Raw genomic sequence first — 21,703 nt, forward strand, 5'->3', positions numbered from 1 at the left:
AGCACTTACTGTGTGCAGAGCACTGTACTAAGCGCTTGGGAAATACAAGTTGTCAACATATGTGGGCTTTTAGTACAGCTATCTCCCTCCGTGCTAACCAGTAGCAGTCAGAAGTTGTCTTTATATAGTTTTATTTAAGTTTTCTTTTCCTAATCCAGCCCGGAGCCAGAGACCTGGGCTCTAAATCAACCCTGCCACTGACTTGTTGTGTGACCTTGGGTAAGTCACTTAAGCTCTCTGTCCCTCAGTTTCTTCACCTGTAAAATGGGGACAAGATTCCTGCCCTCTCTCCCTCTTAGATTCTGAGCACCAATAAGGATATTTATTTCTTTAATAATGATGGCATTTGTTAAGCGCTTACTATGTGACAAGCACTATATTAATGTCTGTCTTCCCTCCTCTGGGTAAGCTCACTGTGGGCAGGGAATGTGTCTCCTTTTGTTGTATTGTACTCTCCCAGGCACTTAGTATGGAGAAGCAGTGTGGCTCAGTGGAAAGAGCACGGGCTTTGGAGTCAGAGGTCATGGGTTCAAATCCTAGCTCCGCCAACTGTCAGCTGTGTGCTTTTGGGCAAGTCACTTAACTTCTCTGTGCCTCATTTCCCTCATCTGTAAAATGGGGATTAAAACTGTGAGCCCCCCATGGGGCAACCCAATCACCTTGTAACCTCCCCAGTGCTTAGAACAGTGCTTTGCACATAGTAAGTGCTTAACAACTACCATTGTTATTATTATTATTATTACAGTGCCCTGCACCCAGAATAAATACTACTGATGGAACAGGGACTGCATCTGATTTTCTTGAACCTTTTCCAGTGTTTAGCACAGTACTTGACATGACAAGTGCTTAATAACTGATGTCATTCTTCTTCTTCTTATTATTATTATGATTATGGGCAGAGTCCCGAGTTCCTGGGCTAGTAAGAGGAGACTCTAGATTCATCTGATTTATCTCCTGGGGTAACCCTATTCTTGTTCGCATCATGCTTGTCATGCGTGGGATAGCTAGAGCCCAGTCTGGCTTGGCCATTTTCAGCGAAACGACCCCATACTCCACATACACATGACCCTGGAGTAGGAGAATCAGGAGTTACCCAGTTTGGGATCAAAATAATGAAGGTTTTTAAGGATTTCCAAGCTTGCTGGCATTTTAGAATTACTCTCTCAGTTGCTTTGCAGTTCCCTATCTTTGACCGTGCTTCCCTGTTTTGATGAATCATATGCTGAGCGGATTCACTGCTAGAGCGAGTTGACATTTAGAAAGTGCAGATTTCGAAAATATTTGGAAAATTGACTCTGTATGACAGAATGCATATGCCGTTCGGAGTAAGGCAACTCGGTGGGTTTTTGAAGGCAGTTCAACTTCTTTTCAAGTAGATTGCTTGCTGGTGGGCAGAGACTGATAAATCTGGGAAATGGCTAGCTCTGCTGGCAGCCCACTAGCCCTTACTGAGTGGAATAATTTGCATTGTTCCTCTTGTGGCTATCACCCAGCAGAAGACCAGTGGGAAGGGTAAAATTCCTGCTTTTTGCCAATGTCATCGTCATCAGTAGTGCTGATTGAGGTTCTGCTAGGTGTGGGGTCCTTTACTAAGTATTTAAGGGGAGTACACAAAACGCAACCAGGCCCAAGAGTCAGAAGGTCATGGCTTCTAATCCCGGCTCTGCCACTTGTCTGCTGTGTGACCTTGGGCAAGTCACTTCACTTCTCTGTGCCTCATTTACCTCATCTGTGAAATGGGGATTGAGACTATGAGCCCCATATAGGACAGGGACCGTGTTCAATGTGGTCTGCTTCTGTGCACCCCAGCACTTAGTACAGTGCCTGGCACATAGTAAACGCTAAACAAATACCACCACCATCACCACCATCATCATCAAATGACATAGCTCTTGCCCTCAGGGAGCTGCCAATCTGATTGGGATGACAGGCCAATACAGATTATTTTCAAATGGTGGAAAGAAGAGACACAACTGGTAGTAGTAATAATAATAATAATAATAATAATAATAATAATAATAATAATAACGGTATTTGTTAAGTGCTTACTATGTGCCAAGCACTGTTCTAAGCACTGGGGGGGGGGGATATTTGGTAATCAGGTTGCCCCACGTGAGGCTCACGGTCTTAATCCCCATTTTACAGGTGAGGTGACTGAGGCACAGAGAGGTGAAGTGACTTGCCCAAAGTCACACAGCTAACAAGTGGCGGAGCCGGGATAAGAACCTCTGGCTCCCAAGCCCGGGCTCTTTTCACTGAACCAATCAATCAATCAATCAATCAATCATATTTATTGAGCGCTTACTGTGTGCAGAGCACTGTACTAAGCACTTGGGAAGTACAAGTTGGCAACATATAGAAACAGTCCCTACCCAACAGTGGGCTCACAGTCTAGAAGGGGGAGACAGAGAACAAAACCAAACATATTAACAAAATAAAATAAATAGAATAGATATGTACAAGTAAAATAAATAAATAGAGTAATAAATATGTACAAACATATATACATATATACAGGTGCTGTGGGGAAGGGAAGGAGGTAAGATGGGGGGATGGAGAGGGGGACGAGGGGGAGAGGAAGGAGGGGGCTCAGTCTGGGAAGGCCTCCTGGAAGAGGTGAGCTCTCAGTAGGGCCTTGAAGGGAGGAAGAGAGCTAGCTTGGCAGATGGGCAGAGGGAGGGCATTCCAGGCCAGGGGGTTGACGTGGGCCAGGGGTCGACGGCGGGACAGGCGAGAACGAGGCCCGGTGAGGAGATTAGCGGTGGCAGAGGAGCGGAGGGTGCGGGCTGGGCTGGAGAAGGACAGAAGGGAGGTGAGGTAGAAGGGGGCGAGGGGATGGACAGCCTTGAAGCCCAGGGTGAGGAGTTTCTGCGTGATGCACAGATTGATTGGTAGCCACTGGAGATTTTTGAGGAGGGGAGTAACGTGCCCAGAGCGTTTCTGGACAAAGACAATCCGGGCAGCAGCATGAACCACTAGAACCACACAGCTCCTAGTAAGAACAAGAGTTTGGGAAGTTCAGTAAGTGAATAAGGAAGCGAAATAACAAAAAGTGGAAGTAAAATTGTGACGTAAGGCAGAGTCGTGCTCTGGTTTGGCGATGACACTGCAGCCATGACTAATGGGTTGACTTGTAAAGGGGTGGTGTTGACTGGTCAGGAAAAACCCACCTGAGGAGACAGGTTTTCAGGAGATTTTTAATGATGGTGGAGGAAATTCCAAGCAGAGGACGGGATCTGTAAAATGGGGCTGAAGACCATGAGCCTTATGTGGGACAGGAACTGTGTCCATTCTAATTTGCTTGGATCCACCCCAGTGCTTAGTACAGTGCCTGGCACATAGTAATTGCTTAACAAATACTACAATGATTATTATTATCGTTTTGAGCAAGGGACTGGAGTATAGAGAGTCGACAGCAAGGCACAGGAGGGCGTTGGGAGAAGAAAGTGGGAGTCACAGATGAGAAGAGCAGATAGGTAGGGAGGAGAGAGTTACAGACTGCTCTGCAGCTAGTGATCAGGACTTTCTGCTTGATGAGGAGGGTTATGGCTAACTGAAGGAGGTTCGGGAGGAGTGGACTGATATCTGAGAAACAGCCTAGCCTACCAGTAGTGCCTGGCACATACGAAGTGCTTAACAAATGCCAAAATCATCAACTAATGGGAAGAACTTGTCCTGGAGTCAGAGGATCAGAATTCTAATTCATTCATTCAGTCGTATTTATTGAGCGCTTACTGTGTGCAGAGCGCTTGGGAAGTACAAGTCGGCAACATATAGAGACGGCCCCTACCCAGCAACGGGCTCACAGTCTAGAAATCTGTGAATTAGAATTAGAATTGTCAATTAGAAATTCTAATCCTGCAGAGCACTATACTGAGCCCCCTTTTTGTTTTTTACATAGTATTTGTATTTCACGTAGTACTATTTGTCAGGCACTGTATTAAGCGCTGGGGTAGATTCAAGCTAATCAGGTTGGACAATGTCATGTACCACGTGGAGCTCACAGTCGTAGTCCTCACTGTACAGATGAAGGAACTGAGGCACAGAGACGTGAAGTGTCTAGCCCATGGCAGACCTGGGATTAGAACCCAGTCCTTTTTGACACGGGGGCCGTTTCTCTCTTCACTAGGACACACTGCTTCACGCTCCCACTCTTTGGAGAGTCAGTACAATAGGGATAGTAGACATGATCCCTGCTTTTAAGGTGTGTGGCATGCAGAGGGTCTCAAAATGTTAAAATTTGGTGGGTTCTGAAATGTACCCCTATACTGCCAATAGTACAGGAGCCTTCCTGAGAATCCAAAATGACCCATTTCGTGAACATTTTGGAAGCTTGTGTGTGAGCATCCTGCAGATTTGCGGAGAGCTATGGAAATACCGGACATCCCCCCTTTGAGCAGTGACAGGGGATCGCAGGCTGTCCACAAGCAGGGATTAGTTGTTTCACCAAACGATGTCCTTCGTTACGCATAAACCGAACTCTTTAAAAGCTCCGCTCAGTGCTTAATGGCACTTGATTTCAAAATATCTTTAGTCACCATAATTTTAATAACTTTTTGAGTTGTTGCCAGTTTAATTTTCAGTATGTGAAAATTGGAGGTAAATTATTTATTACTTCCAGCAAATGTCTTTCACAATTTTATTTAATTTTTTTTCATCTTTTTTAATGGATAATAAAACGGTAGCCTTTATCGGGAGCTCATAAAACAAGGAGCAAATGAATCCTTTGCAAACTGGGTTTTCTGGATTGAAATGTCGACAGTATTTCATGGAGGACGAAATCTCTCGGGCCCAGGTTGTATTGACATATGGGCAGCGGCCCCTGGACCTCTTCTGATGACCAAGCGGTGCAGAACCTAAAAACAAAATGACAGTAGTGGGACTTTTGGAATTTCACTTACGTTTAAAAATCTGACTTACCAGTTCTAGTTCATGGTTGCCTGCAGGGATTTGCCTTCTTTGAATCATTTCTGAAACTTTGACACTCACCCCATCCCCAAGCCCCACAGCAGTCATGTACATATCCTTATTCTCTGTCGTTTCCCCTACCTGGAATTTATTTTAATATCTGTGTCTCCATCTAGACTGTGAGCTCGTGTCCACCAACTCTATTGTATCGTGCTCTCCCAAGTGCTTAGTGTAGTGCTCTGTGCTTAGTAATCACTCAATAAATGCTCTTGATTGATTGAAATTCCTGAGACCCACTCTTATTTGGAAACAACTCTGCCCAGCCCGGAGGTATGAAGGCCGTGGCTGTCCAAGTTCTCTGTCTCCTGGGACTCTCCCTGAAATAATAATAGAGAAGCAGTGTGGCCTAATGGATAGAGCACGGGGCTGGGAGTCAGGACGTGGGTTCTAATCCTTCTAATAATAATAATAATAATAATAATGGCATTTATTAAGCGCTTACTATGTGCAAAGCACTGTTCTAAGCGCTGGGGAAGTTACAAGGTGATCAGGTTGTCCCTCGTGGGGCTCACAGATTTAATCCCCATTTTACAGATGAGGGAACTGAGGCCCGGAGAAGTTAAGTGACTTGCCCAAAGTCACACAGCTGACAATTGGTGGAGCTGGGATTTGAACCCATGACCTCTGACTCCAAAGCCCGTGCTCTTTCCTACTGAGCCACGCTGCTTCTCGACTGTTAGCCTGCTGTTCAGTAGGGACCGTCTCTATATGTTGCCAACTTGTACTTCCCAAGTGCTTAGTACAGTGCTCTGCACACAGTAAGCGCTCAATAAATACGATTGAATGAATGAATGAATCCTGGCTCTGCCACTTGTCTGCTGTGTGACCTTGGGTAAGTCACCATACTTCTCTGGGCTTCAGTTCCCTCATCTGTAAAATGGGGATTAAGACTGTGAGCCCAGTGTGGTACAGGGGCTGTGTACCTGCGTACCGATCACCTTGTATCTACCCAAGCGCTTAATACAGTGCCTGGCACATAATAAGCGCTTAACAAATACCACAATAATAATAATTATTATTTTTATTAATAATAATACTCGTGGTATTTGCTAAGTGCTTCCTAAGTGCCAAACACTACTAAGCCTTGGAGTAGGTACAGTCAGATCAGACCCAGTCCTTGTCTTATGCAGGGCTCACGGTCTAAGATTGTAGGTTCGTCTCCTGCCTGGCTCGCTACTGTCCTTTTTGGAGAAGTAGCGTGGCTCAGTGGAAAGAGCCTGGGCTTTGGAGTCAGAGGTCATGGGTTCAAATCCTGGCTCCGCCAACTGTCCGCTTTGTGACTTTGGGCAAGTCACTTAACTTCTCTGGGCCTCAGTTCCCTCATCTGTAAAATGGGGATTAAAACTGTGAGCCCCCCATGGGACAACCTGATCACCTTGTAACCTCTCCAATGCTTAGAACAGTGCTTTGCACATAGTAAGTGCTTAACAAATACCAAATTATTATTATTATTAAGAGGGAAGGAGAATAGACATTTTATCTCCATTTCACAGGTGAGGAGCAGGTACAGGTAAGTTAAGTACTTCCTCAAGGTCACACAGGAGGCAGAAAGTGGGAATCAGAAAGGGACTGGGGGCCAGGCAATTAAAATGTGGTTGAGACGCTGGAGGTACAGGGGACAGTATTCAAAACCTTCCCTCCCTCGATTCCCAGTGCAGTCAGATTGATCTCTATTCCTTCCCCCAACTCCCAAGATACTAGGGATTGGGGGATAATGGGAGTAATTCTGCCATTATGGGGCATATGGCAGTATTATGAAAGGGGCAAAAATGGCACTAGTTTTTCGTATCAGGTCACCCCTTCCCAAGGGGTGACAGCTCCAGAATCCAGAAACCCTAAGCTTGACCCAGGAAAGGAGCAGTTTTAAGGGCACAGCTACTGCAGCAGTAGATGTTTGTACATATTTACTATTCTATTTATTTTATTTTGTTAATACGTTTTGTTTTGTTGTCTGTCTCCCCCATCTACACTGTGAGCCTGCTGTTGGGTAGGGACCGTCTCTATATGTTGCCAACTTGTGTTTCTCAAGTGCTTAGTACAGTGCTCTGCACACAGTAAGTGCTTTTTAAATAAATAAATAAATAAATGAATAAATGAATGAATGAATGAATGAATAAATAAATAAATAAATAAATAAATAAATGAAAGTCATTGGAGCTGGGTGGGCTGCTGCAGCCATGTGGGCAATGATGTTCTAACTGGCTGCTGAAATGGCATCTCTAGGTGGAAATCGTTGTGTGAAGGGAAGCAAGAATTTGTTTCTTAGAAACAGTGCTGCATCTTGCTAAGATACAGAGTGGCAGTCATTCCATTCCAGAATCACCTGTACTTCTTGCTTGTTATCATCACTTCCTTTGATGCTGCACTTTCTTTCCAAACGTTAATTGATGGCTCTGTGAACTTTTCTGGACTCCTTTGCATTGCACCAGGATAGACCATTGAAAAAGAAACTACCCTGAGTTTCAGGTGGCAAAGTATCCCCGCGCAGTGAGTGACATCATCAGGTCACGCGGTGCCTGATGTCATTGGACAGTGGCAGCAGAGAGAAAGTGAGAGAGAGGACAGAGAGAAAAGAGAAAGAAAACAGGAAGAGAGAAAAGAGAAAATGGAGAGAAAAGAGAACAAGAAAACAAGATGAGAGAGAAAAAGAAAACAGAGGAAGAGAGAAAAGAGAGAAATCAATCAATCAATCAATTGTATTTATTGAGCACTTCCTATGTGCAGAGCACTGTACTAAGCGCTTGGGAAGTACAAATTGGCATCACATAGAGACAGTCCCTACCCAATAGTGGGCTCACAGTCTAAAAGAGTGGGCTCACAGTCTAAAAGAAAGAAAGAAAATAGGAAGAGAGAAAAGAGAAAGAAAACAGAGGAAGAGAGAAGAGAAAGAAAACAGGAAGAGAGAAAAGAGAAAACGGAGAGAAAAGAGAAAAAGAAAACAAGATGAGAGAGAAAAAGAAAAGAGAGGAAGAGAGAAAAGAGAGAAAGAAAATAGGGAGAGAAAAGAGAAAGAAAACAGGAAGAGAGAAGAGAAGGAAAACAGGAAGAGAGAAAAGAGAAAATGGAGAGAAAAGAGAAAAAGAAAACAAGATGAGAGAGAAAAAGAAAAGAGAGGAAGAGAGAAAAGAGAGAAAGAAAATAGGGAGAGAAAAGAGAAAGAAAACAGGAAGAGAGAGAAGAGAAAGAAAACAGGAAGAGAGTGAGAAAAGAGAAGTAAGCAGAGGAAGGGAGAGAAAAGAGAAAAAAATGGAGAGAGAAAAGAGAAAGAAAACAGGAAGGGAGAGAGAAAACAGAGAAATAAAACGGGAGAAGAGAGAAAAGAAGGAAGAGAGAGAAGAGATGGAAAGAGAGAGAGAGAGCACTACCTAGAAATGTCCAGGTCCCATTTCTCTTCTCTTCCATATAATAGCAGAAGCAGAAATGGAGAGGGTTACCTGATGCCAAAGGCAATCGCGGCTCCTGTAGCAGCCCACTCAGCTGCTCCCTCTGCTTCCTGGGACCCTGCTGGTCGCCCTAGCTCCCAGGGCATGTCTCCAGATTTTTGACTTGGGAGAAAAAGTGAACAGTTTCTTTCCCAGATGGCTCTATTTTGCTCTTTCCTTCGAGTCAGGAATTCGGAGACTCTCACAGGAAGCATCAGCTGAGAGAGCGGAGAAGCAGAGGTTGCTGCTGCCATCAAGCACCCCAATCTGTTGGAGTGGATGCCAGGGCGTGCCAACCTGAGGACTCCATTGCCCCTTATGATAATAATGGTGGCATTTATTAAGTGCTTACTATGTGCAAAGCACTGTTCTAAGCGCTGGGGAGGATGCAAGGTGATCAGGTTGTCCCACGTGGGGCTCACGGTCTTAATCTCCATTTTACAGATGAGGGAACTGAGGTCCAGAGAAGTTAAGTGACTTGTCCCAAGTCACACAGCTGACAATTGGTGGAGCTGGGATTTGAACCCCTGACCTCTGACTCCAAAGCCCGGGCTCTTTCTTTCATTCATTCATTCATTCATTCATTCATTCAATCGTATTTATTGAGCACTTACTGTGTGCCGAGCACTGTACTAAGCGCTTGGGAAGTACAAGTTGGCAACATATAGAGACCGTCCCTACCCAACAGTGGGCTCATAGTCTGGAAGCTGAGCCACACTGCTTCCCCTTCCCCAGAGGGGGCTGTTCCTGTCTCTTCCCACTGCCCTAATACTAATTATTATTATGGTAATTATTAAGCACTTTACTATGTGCCAGGGCACTGTAGGTAGATAGAAGCAAATCGGGTTGTACCCAGTCCCTGCTCCACATGGAGCTCACAGTTTCAGTCCCCATTTTACAGATGAGGGAACTGGGGCCCAGAAAGGTGAAGTGACTTGCCCAAGGTCACCCAGCAGACAAGTGGCAAAGCTGGGACTAGAACCTTCTGACCTTATGACCCACACGCATGCTCTCGCCACTGGGCCATGCTGCTTCTCTAATCCCCCTGCTCTCTCACCTTCCCATCAACCCGTCTAGACTGTGAGCCCACTGTTGGGTAGGGGCCGTCTCTATATGTTGCCAATAAAATAAATAAATAAATCGTATTTATTGAGCACTTACTGTGTGCAGAGCACTGTACTAAGCGCTTGGGATGTACAAGTTGGCAACATAGAGAGACGGTCCCTAGCCAACAGTGGGCTCATAGTCTAGAAGATGAGGTAACTGAGGCCCAGAGAAGTGAAGTGACTTGCCCAAAGTCCCACAGCTGACAATTGGCGGAGCCGGGATTTGAACCCATGACCTCTGACTCCAAAGCCCAGGCTCTTTACACTGACGCTGCTTCCCTTGTGCTGGGGGACTCTGGGCTTCAGCCTGGGAGGCCCTGCCTTAATCTAGCTCTGATCTGAAGGCAGGATAACAACATAAATCAATCAATCGATGGTATTTATTGAACGCTTATCATGTGCAGAGCACTGTACTAAGCGCTTGGGAGAGTACAGCATACTGACGATGGTAGACATCCCTGCCCACAAGCAGGAGATGGTAGACATTATCCCTGCCCACAAGCAGCATACAGTCCAGAGGGAAAATTTAATTAATTCATTCAATCGTATTTATTGAACGCTTACTGTGTGCAGAGCACTGTATTAAGCTCTTGGGAAGTACAAATTGGCAACATATAGAGATGGTCCCTACCCAACAATGGGCTTACAGTCTAGAAGGGGGAGACAGACAACAAAACAAGTAGACAGGTGTAAGTACCATCAGAATAAATAGAATTGTAGCTATGTGCAAATCATTAATAAAATAGAGTAATAAATATGTACAAATATACACAAGTGCTGTTCGGAGGGGAAGGGAGTAGGGCGGGGGGGATGGGAAGGGGATAAGGAGGAGAGGAAAAAGGGGAGGCTCAATTTGGGAAGGCCTCCTGGAGGAGGTGAGCTCTCAGTAGGGCTTTGAAGGGAGGAAGAGAGCTAGTTTGAAGCAGCCAACCAAATAAATAATAATAATATTTGTTAAGCGCTCTCTATGTGCCATTCATTCATTCAGTCATATTTATTGAGCGCTTACTGTGTGCAGAGCACTGTACTAAGCGCTTGGGAAGTACAAGTTGGCAACATATAGAGACAGTCCCTACGCAACAGTGGGCTCACAGTCTAGAAGGGGGAGACAGAGAACAAAACAAAACATATTAACAAAATAAAATGAATAGAATAGATATGTACACGTAAAATAAATAAGATACAAGATAATCAGGTCTCATCTGGGGCTCCCAGGTTATATAGGAGAGAAAACGTATACTGAATCTCCATTTTGCAGATGAGCAAACTGAGGCACAAGAAAAATTAAGTGACTTGCTCAAGGTCACTGCAGGTCACACCGTGGAGCCATGATTAGATCCCAGGTCCTCTTACTCCTAGGCTCTTAGCACTTTGCTTCTCAAATCCCACAGTAGGCCCCGCTTCATTTCTAGATTTCATTTCCATGGGATTGTACTTTATGATCCTTTTATCTGACTTGTGGAATATATAATACTGTCTCTAAAGATTGCCATTTTAAGAAGAGTCCATTTGGCTAAGCATCACGGTCCTTCCTTTGAAAGAGAGGGGAGCATAGTCATAAAATCTTGGTATTCTTGAGATCCAATCACTCACTGTCCGCCTCGCTTTAATCTGATGGAAAATGATCGTCGGAAGAACCTTCATGCAGTTCCTGGCTTGATATTTTCTTTTCGTTCCTTCTTCATTCTCTTCCAGAACCCTAGATGTGTCTGTGAGTTTGAACGAAGGGCAGTCTATCATCTCGAGCTCCTTGACAATCACAGCCGTGGAATGTGTGAGTAACTATAAGCCGCTAATGGAGACTCACTTCGCATCGTAAAAACTTTTGAAAAGGGATCTCAATTTCACACCCAAAGCAGAGGAGCTTTGCTAATACTTGGCAATTCTGGACAGTCCCTGTTTTGTTTTTTTAGGTTTTAAAGTTTCTACTCTGATGTAGACCTAGAAACATTCAGCCAAAGCAGTTTTATTGTTTTGTTTTTTACAGAAACCACGTACTCTTATTTTGCTGGACTAGAAGCTTCTTGAGGGTAGCATTCATGTCTTCTAATTCTGCTGTACTCTCCCGAACACTTAATACCATGCTCTGCTCCTCTTTAGACTATAAGCTCCTTGTGGACAGGGGATGGGTCTACCAGCTCCATTGAATTCTACTTTCCCGAGGGGTCCATATAATAATAATGGCATTTATTAAGTGCTTACTATGTGCAAAGCACCGTTCTAAGCACTGGGGAAGTTACAAGGTGATCCGGTTGTCCCATGGGGGGCTCACAGTCTTCATCCCCATTTTACAGATGAGGTCACTGAGGCCCAGAGAAGATAAGCGACTTGCCCAAAGTCACACAGCTGACAAGTGGTGGGGCTGGGATTTGAACCCATGACCTCTGACTCCAAAGCCCAGGCTCTTTCCACTGAGCCACGCTGCTTCTCTATGGTGTTCTGCACACAGTAAGCACTCAATAAATACCAATGATTGAGAGGTGCTCAATAAATACTATTGCTTGACTGATTGCTCTACACAACGTTTCTCCCTTCTTCCTTTCCCAAATGTTTTTAACTGGAATCCATTTTTCTCTGTAATGATGGGACCCCAAAATGAATTGATTTAGCTAAACAAACCCCTTGGAAGTGAATTCCTTGGGCCAGTTGAAAACTAAGAGGAGCAACGTGAGCTGCTGTTTTGAAGATGACTTATCATTAATAATAATAATAATAATAATAATAATGGCATTTATTAAGCGCTTACTATGTGCAAAGCACTGTTCTAAGCACTGCGGAGGTTACCAGGAGATCAGGTTGTCCCACGGGGGGCTCACAGTCTTAATCCCTATTTTCCAGATGAGGGAACTGAGGCCCAGAGAATCAATCAGTCGTATTTATTGAGCGCTTACTGTGTGCAAAGCACAGTACCAAGCACTTGGGAAGTGCAAGTTGGCAACATATAGAGACAGTCCCTACCCAACAGTGGGCTCAAAGTCTAAAATGTGAAGTGACTTGTGAAGTGTGTGACTTCACAGAGAAGTGAAGTGACTTGCCCAAAGTCACACAGCTGACAATTGGCAGAGCCGAGATTCGAACCCATGACCCCCGACTCCAAAGCCCGGGCTCTTTCCACTGAGCCACGCTGCTTCTCGCAATCATTCCCTTGCAGCAGGATACGGATGTGACCCGCTCACGTAAACAAGGGCCGAAATGAGTCAGGGTTCTAAATGTCGAGTATCTCCTAATGACCGCAGCCACCGGAGGTGATTTCAACACTCTGGTCCTCCCTGAAGGGTGGAGTTGATTTTCTGCTTTTTGCTTATTGGCCTCTGAGCTCCGGAGAGAAAATTTCAACTCCCCATCCAATCCAAGCTTCCAAGGGCAGGATAATCCTTTCCAAATCAAAGTGCCGGTTTGGCTTCTCCTCACCTTTGGGTCCTCTGGGCGTATGAGAATCGTCCAGATGGACGGTGATTCCGCTGAAGCTCCTTTTGGGTCCACTTTTATGCGGCCGACAAACCCAAGCGAAGGATTATGTGTGTTGTTCCATCTAATACCCCCCACACTTCAATCATCTGTGTACATTCTGAGAAGCATTGAGCAGCGTGGCTCAGTGGAAAGAGCTCGGGCTTTGGAGTCAGAGGGCATGGGTTCTAATCCTGGCTCCGCCACTTGTCAGCTGTGTGACGGCAAGTCACTTAACTTCTCTGTGCCTCAGTTACCTCTGTAAAATGGGGATTAAGACTGTGAGCCTCACGTGGGACAACCTGTTCACCTTGTAACCTCCCCAGTGCTTAGAACGGTGCTTTGCACATAGTAAGTGCTTAATAAATGCTATTATTATTATTATTACATTATTGATCACTGATCAGTCACCCTGAGGATATTCTCCCTGTTGGGTCATAGATTGTGTCTACCATTCTACTGTGTTGTACTTTCCCAAGTACTTAGTACAGTGCCCTTTACCCAATAAGTGCTCAATAAATACCAATCAATCAATCAGTCAATCGTATTTATTGAGCTCTTACTGTGTGCAGAGCACTGTACTAAGCGCTTGGGAAGTTGGCAACTTATAGAGACAGTCCCTACCCTACAGTGGGCTCACAGTCTAAAATGATTAATTGATTGACTGTCAGGGCTGTGTGGCCTAATGGATCGAGCACGAGCCTGAGGGTCAGAAGGATCTGGATTCTAATTCCGGCTCCACCACCTGTCTTCTGGGTGACCTTGAGCAAGTCATTTCTTTTAGACTGTGAGCCCACTGTTGTGTAGGGACTGTCTCTATATGATGCCAATTTGTACTTCCCAAGCGCTTAGTACAGTGCTCTGCACACAGTAAGCGCTCAATAAATACAATTGATGATTTCTCTGGGCCTCAGTTACCTCATCTATAAAATGGAGATTGATAGGGTGAGCCCCATTTGGGACAGGGACTGTGACTAACCTGATTAACTTGTATCTACCCCAGCGCTTAGAATAGTGTTTGACATGTAAAAAGTGCTTTACAGATGCCATAAAAAAATGACCTGAGGCCGGTGTGGTTAGTCTCCTGGCCCAAATGAGAAAGTTAAGTCCCAGAGAGGTCTAAAGTTTTCTCCAAAGTCACAGGACCAGTGACAATATCAAGGAGAGCATGGTGAAACAGGAACTTGGTTTATTTTCTATACTGCATTGCCTTTCTTTCAAGAAAGGACTCTACAAAAAGTTTTCCTCAAGAACGTATGAGGGGAGATGGTTGCCTCCATTTTCTAGGTGTGAAAACTGGGACTCGGAGAGAAAACCTGACTTGACTAGGTTTACGTAGATGGCGGGGCTGGGACTTGAATTAACTTCTTTTAGGAAGCTTTTGTCTCCTAAGTTATTATGGTAGATAATCAATCAAACAATCAATCGTATTTATTGAGCACTTACTTTGTGCAGAGGACTGTACTAAGCACTTGGGAAGTACAAGTTGGCAACATATAGAGACAGTCCCTACCCAACAGTGGGCTCACAGTCTAAAAGAGGGAGACAGAGAACAAAACCAAACATACTAACAAAATAAAATAAATAGAATAGATATGTACAAGTAAAATAAATAAATAGAGTAATAAATATGTACAAACGTATATACATAACTAAGTGTACTGTCTGAATGGGGCCCTGGGCATGGTGTCAATAGGGTCATTACTAAGAAATGGGTCACGACACTTATCACTCATGAACTCATAATGTGTTAAGTGCTTAATATGTGTCCAATGCTTCTCTGCACTGGATAGGTACAAGTTAATCAGTTCGAACACAGTTCCTGTCCCACGTGGGGCTCACAGTGTATGGAGGAAGGAGAAAGGGTATTAAATCCCCATTTTACAGGTGCATACAGAAGATAAATGACTTGATCAAGGTCACCCAACAGGCGAGGGGCTGAGTTACTGCCAGCAATTTGAAGCTAATGCTAAGCCCACAGAGAAAGGAGCTGCCTTTCTAATTGGGAAGTGGGGAAACTGAGGTAGGGCTAAGGCTGAGGTTCTGGGAAGGGCCCTGCACCTTAGAAGTGTTTTCTCAGTTTTGATTTTAAATGACTCCCCCAGGATGAGCCTCCCTCCGTGTCTGTGGTTTAGCTCAATCCCCTTCTCGTGGTTTATCTGTGGCGGGGAGGCGCCTCCCTGCCTTTAAGACTGTTTCTTTCCCCAGCTCTAAACTGTGATACCTTTGTTGCCAAGAAATGTATTTTCCCCTTTTCGTGTTTATTTGGATCCCCATATGGTTGGGATTATTGTGTTCCAAACAGATTACAGCACTTCTCGTCAATTTGCAGCTTCAAACCCATTGTGTGACTCCTCCTGCCCCCCCCCCCCAGCTATTTCTCAAGCTCCCCTCTCCTTCTCTTCCCTCCTCCCCTCCCCCTCCTCCTTATTTCTTCCCTTTCCCATCCTTCCTCCTCTCCTCTTCCCTCCTCTCCCCTCTCTTTTCCCCTTTCCTCTCCCTCCTCCTATCTGCCCCCTTCTCTCCTCTCCCCCTTTCTGCCCTCCCTTCTACTTTCTTCTTCCCTTTCCTGTCTTCCCCTCTCCCCTCCCCTCCTCTTTTGTCCTCTCCTCTCCCCTCCCTTCTTTCTTTCCTACCTCTTCTTCTCCCCCTACCCTTCTTCTCCCCGCCCCCGATCCTTCCCCATATTTAGCCTAACATGATTTCTCAATGCCTCCCCGTCCCCCCTCCGCAGGTTAAAAAAATGCAGATGTTGCCTCCCCACTCCCCCCAACTCTGCCCGTTCTACTGATTTTATATTGAGATCCAAGAGCATAGTACAGTGCTTTGCACACCGTAAGCACTCAATAAATACAATTGAAATACCATTGAATGATAGCTGGTCACCCCAGGTCAAGGGACCCTCTACCTGCTGGCATACGGACCACTCTCCATTAGCCTAGAAGTGAGTCCGGAGAAAGAAAGAAGAGTATCTCGTTGGGTTTAGTTGGCAGTGGATCAGCCCCGGCCTGAAATATAGCCCATGCCAGGCTCTGCCTTGTCAACCTGAGAGAGTAAAGTGATGTACTCAGGAGCAATTTTCTAATAATAATGATAATAATGATGGTATTTGTTAAGCGCTTACTATGTGCCAGGCTCTGGGGTGGGTACAACCAATAGAGTTGGACACAGTCCCTGTCCCACGTGGGGGCTCGAAGTCTCAATCCCCATTTTACAGATGAGGTAACTGAGGCACAGAAAAGTGAAGTGACTTGCCCAAAGTCACACAGCCAACGAGTGGCAGGGGTGGGATTAGAACCTAAGCCTTTCTGACTCCCAGGCTCGTGCTGTACCCACTATATTATTTGATTCTCCTCTAGACTGTAAGCTGGTTGTGGGCAAGGAACCTGTCTGCCAACTCTGTTATAGTCTCCCAAGTGCTTAGTACAGTGCTCCGCACATAGTAAAGGCTCAATAAATATGATTGATCTATTGATTGACCCTTTTCAACCGTGCTGGAGATGCACAAAGAGACTGTCAGTCAGTCAGTCAATTGAATGTGCTGCTTCTCTGTCTCTCAACTCTTGATTGTGCGGCCAATCTTCCCGCTCAGTTTTGCCTCTGTCGCTTTCCCCTTGTAAGCCACCTCCTCTCCTCCAGTGCTCAGGGTGATATCTCCGCACTCTGCGGACTATGGGTTTGACCTCTCTCTAATCGGTTTCTGAAGTTAAGGTGAACAATGGAAGCATTTCCCTTTCCCGACTGAAAGCTTCCAGCCTCAGAAAATTGCACCAGGGAATCAAAAGAAGCCAAAGGAAACACGAAGCCATGGGAGGAAAGATAACTCCGAGATGCAGAGGAATTATTCAGTCAATTAACCTAGAGTTTCTCTATTTTCCATGCTAGTGCCCTGCCGGTCACCCACAATCCCAAGAGCAGAGTCATCGAAGCCTTCAGTGTTTCATCCACTTATTCAATCGTATTTATTGAGTGATTAACCATGTGCAAAGCGCTGTATTAAGCGTTTGACTGGAGCACCCCGAATCAGCCACAGTGGATCCTTTCTTGAGCATTATTAGGGTCGCATCTAGCATGTGGGTTAGGGATAAAGTTGATGTGTATTAACCCTAGCACTTAGAGAGAAGCAGCCTGGCCTAGTGGAAAGAGCGCGGGCTTGAGAGTCAGAGGACCTGGGTTCTAACCCTGACTCCGCCGCTTCTCTCCTGGGTGACCTTGGGCAAGTCAAGTCATTTCACTGTGCCTAGATACCTCATCTGTAAAATGGGGATTAAAACCGTGAGCCCTAGGGGGGACAGGAACCGAGTCCAACCCCATTATCTTACATCTACCCCGGCACTTAGTACAGTGCCTGGGCACACAATAAATGCTTAGCATATACCATTAAAAAAAATACCTAGTACAGTGCTTGGCATAAAATAAGCCCCGAACAAACCCACAATCATTATTTTTATTATTATGACCTTATGTCTACCCTGGTGCTTAGCACAGTAATGATAATAATAATGGCATTTATTAAGCGCTTACTATGTGCAAAGTGCTGTTCTTAAGCACTGGAGAGGTTACAAGGCGATCAAGTTGTCCCACAGGGGGCTCACAGTCTTCATCCCCATTTTCCAGGTGAGGTAACTGAGGCCCAGAGAAGTGAAGTAACTTGCCCATAGTCACACCGCTGACAGTCGGCGGAGCCGGGATTTGAACCCGTGACCTCTGACTCCAAAGCCCGGGCTCTTTCCCCTGAGCCACGCTGCTTCACAGTACTTATCCTAGAATAAGCGATGACGAACGTCCATTCAATAACTAAGCTATCATTGCATCCCTGCTCAGAATCCTAACCAGGTAATAGAATTCTGGGGTGATGTTTAGCTCTGCTTTCGCAATCTAGATTTTTAAGTGGTCTCCCATCCACCTCCACCTAGAAAAGAAACTCCTCGCCCCCTCCTACCTCAACTCACTACTCGTACTACAAACCAGCCCGCTCCCTTCGCTCGTCTAATGCTAACCTCCTCACTGTACCTCGATCTTGTCTCTCTCGCCTCCGACCTCTCACCCACGTCCTGCCTCTGGCCCGGAATGCCCTCCCTCTTCATATCTGATAGACAATTTCTCTCCCCTCCTTCAAATAATAATAATAATAATAATAATAATAATAATAATAATAATAGCGTTTATTAAGCGATTACTATGTGCAAAGCACTGTTCTAAGCACTGGGGCGATACAAGGTCATGAGGTTGTCCCACTTGGGGCTCACAGTCTTCATCCCCATTTTACTATTGAAGGCACATTTCCAAGAGGCCTTCCCTGAATAAGGCCTCCTTTCCTCTTCTCCCATTCCCTTCTGCGTTGCCTTGATTTGCTGCCTTTATTCATCCCCCTCCCAGCCCTGCAGCCCTTATGAATATATCTATAATTTTAGTTCTTTATATTATTGTCTGTCTCCCCTCTAGACTGTAAGTTGGTTGTGGACATTCATTCATTCATTCATTCATTCAATCATATTTAGTGAGCGCTTACTGTGTGCAGAGCACTGTACTAAGCGCTTGGGAAGTACAAGTTGGCAACATATAGAGAAGGTCCCTACTCAACAGTGGGCTCACATTCATTCAATTGTATTTATTGAGCACTTACTGTGTGCAGAGCACTGTACTGAGCACTTGGGAAGTACAGGTTGGCAACATATAGAGACGGTCCCCACCCAACAGTGGGCTCACAGTCATTCATTCATTCAATCGTATTTATTGAGCACTTACTGTGCGCAGAGCACTGTACTAAGCACTTGGGAAGTCCAAGTTGGCAACATATAGAGATGGTCCCTACCCAGCAGTGGGCTCACAGTCTAGAAGGGGGAGACAGAGAACAAAACAAAACATATTAACAAAATAAAATAAATAGAATAAATATGTACAAATAAAATAGAGTGTCTGCTATATTGTACTTTTCCAAGCGCTTATTACAGTAAGCGCTCAATAAATACAATTGACTGACTGACTGACAGTCTCTTTGTGCATCTCCAGCATGGCTGAAAAGAGTCAATCAATAAATCAGTCATGTTTTTTGAGTGCTTACTACGTGCGGAGCACTGTACTAACCACTTGGGAGAGTATAATCTAACAGAGCTGGCAGACAGGTTCCTTGCCCACAGCCAGGTTACAGTTTAGGGAGAATCAAAGAATCAATTGATATCCTCACTCTACCCCACTGACAATGAGGAATGGATCAGACTGGGCACCCTCAGTGTGGTACTTTTAACCACAATCATAATAATACTTGTGGTATTTAATCACTTACTGTGTGCCAAGCACTGTACTAAGTGCTCCTCCTCCCCATCCCCCCGCCCTACCTCCTTCCCCTCCCCACAGCACCTGTATATATGTTTGTCCAGATTTATTACTCTATTTATTTTACTTGTACATACTTACTATTCTATTTATTTTGTTAATGATGTGCATCTAGCTTTATTTCTATTTATTTTGATGACTTGACACCTGTCCACATGTTTTGTTTTGTTGTCTGTCTCCCCCTTCTAGAACCGTGTCCAACCCCCTTAGCTTACATCTGCCCCAGCGCTTAGAACATAGTACCTGGCACATAGTAAGCACTTAAATCCCTCCGCACATCCGCCAAGCTAGCTCTCTTCCTCCCTTCAAAGCCCTGCTGAGAGCTCACCTCCTCCAGGAGGCCTTCCCACACTGAGCCACCTCCTTCCCCTCCCCACAGCACCTGTATGTATGTATATACGTTTGTACATATTTATTACTCTATTTATTTTACTTGTACATATTTATTCTATTTATTTTATTTGGTTTATATGTTTTGTTTTGTTGTCTGTCTCCCCCTTCTAGACTGTGAGCCTGCTGTTGGGTAGGACCGTCTCTATATGTTGCAAACTTGTACTTCCCAAGCGCTTAGTACAGTGCTCTGCACACAGTAAGCGCTCATTAAATACGATTGAATTGAATGAATGAATGAATGTGAGCCCGTTGTTGGGTAGGGACCGTCTCTCTATGTTGCCAACTTGTACTTCCCAAGCACTTAGTACAGTGCTCTGCACACAGTAAGCGCTCAATAAATGAGAATGATTGAATGAATACAAGATAATCAGGTCCCACATGGAGCTCACAGTCTAAGTGGGAGGGAGAGCAGGTATTGAAGCCCCATTTTGCAGATGAGGGAACTGAAGCGCAGAGAAGTGAAGTGACTTGCTCAAGGTCACCCAGCAGACAAGCGGTGGAGCCAGGATTAGAAGCAAGGTCCTCCGACTCCCAAATCCCGGCTCTTTCCACTAAGCAAGCCAGTTTCTCTGCTTCTTCACGGGGCCGCTCCGTCCCGCGGTCCTTCCACCAGGGCAGCCTCAGAACCGAATGAACTTTTCACGGCTGTCAAATTTCCTAATCGGTTGCCATGTTGACTGATGGTGTCAAATGATAATAATAATAATTTTGATATTTGTTAAGCGCTTACTATGCGCAAGGCACTGTTCTAAGCACTGGGGAGGATACAAGGTGATCAGGCTGTCCCATGTGGGACTCACAATATTAATCCCCGTTTTCCAGATGAGGTAACTGGGGCACAGAGAATTGAAGTGACTTGCCCAGAGTCACACAGCTGGGACTTGAACCCATGATCTCTGACTCCCAAGCCTGTGCTCTTTAATGCTTTAATAATAATAATTTATCCGCCGTACTATGGTGGAGTTGATGAGATGCCCCAGTTTTGATTCCTTGGACCCATCCAGGATGGTTTCCTTTGGTTTGGCAGGCAGAATATGGTGTTAGAGATCTCAAGATGGTGTTTGGCGCATTCCCTGAGCAAAAATAGGCCATTGCTTCTGAGATTGCCAATCCCATATGGTGTGATGACTTTCTTCCGTGTGTGGGCCTTGCTACCAACGCTGGTGTTAAAATCCCCCATTACAATGAGGTTATCCGATGTTGGTCCTCCTGTGATGAGTCTGTCTAAATCTTTAGAGCAATATTTTTTTTTCCTTCATCACAGTTTGTCATTGTGGGGGCATGTGCGCTGATGATGGCGGCTAAGTGCTTTGGTTTAAAGAGCAGACGCAGTATAAGCAGAACGCTCTCGTGCCTCTGGACGGATTTGGAAAGCGCACTAGCAGTCGTCGTATGATGGTTCTTTTTTCGTTGTGGTATATTTAAGTGCTTCCATTGTGCCAGGCTCTGTACTGAGCGTTGTACAAGATACCCCGTCCATGGAAGCAGAGAAGCTTCCAGAGAAGCAGCGTGGCTCAGTGGAAAGAGCCCGAGCTTTGGAGTCAGAGGTCATGGGTTCAAATCCCGGCTCCGCCACTCGTCAACTGTGTGACTTTGAGCAAGTCACTTCACTTCTCTGGGCCTCAGTTCCCTCATCTGTAAAATGGGGATTTAAGACTGTGAGCCCCCCGAGGGACAACCTGATCACCTTGTATCTACCCCAGCGCTTAGAACAGTGCTTTGCACATAGTAAGCGCTTAACAAATACCATCATCATTATTATTATTATTATTATTATTATGGACCCAGTCCGTGTCCCACAAGAGGCTCACGGTCTTAGTCCCCATTTTACAGATGCAGCAGCTGAGGCACAGAGAGGTTAAGTGATTGTCCCGGATCACTCAGTTGACAAGTCATGGAGCTGGGATTAGAACCCAGGTCCTTCTGATGTCCAGGCCTGTGCTCTACCCATTAAGCCACACTGCTAGACTGTAAGCTCACTGCGGGCAGGGAATGTATATAAAAACTCAGTTTTATTGTCCTTTCTCAAGT

The 21,703-nt window shown here is 45.2% G+C and overlaps 1 protein-coding gene across 1 annotated transcript in view; it reads left to right on the plus strand.

Moving 5' to 3' along the window:
• The window catches only part of ANTXR2 (ANTXR cell adhesion molecule 2), a 168,109-nt gene that overhangs the window by 66,163 nt on the left and 80,243 nt on the right, over positions 1–21,703 (plus strand). The window contains exon 11 of the mRNA XM_038759122.1: positions 11,192–11,270. Within this exon, the coding sequence (XP_038615050.1) occupies positions 11,192–11,270 (79 nt within the window). The remainder of the gene's footprint in view (positions 1–11,191; positions 11,271–21,703) is intronic.

This window comes from Tachyglossus aculeatus, chromosome 17, assembly GCF_015852505.1.
Source record: "Tachyglossus aculeatus isolate mTacAcu1 chromosome 17, mTacAcu1.pri, whole genome shotgun sequence".
Lineage (NCBI taxonomy): Eukaryota > Metazoa > Chordata > Mammalia > Monotremata > Tachyglossidae > Tachyglossus > Tachyglossus aculeatus.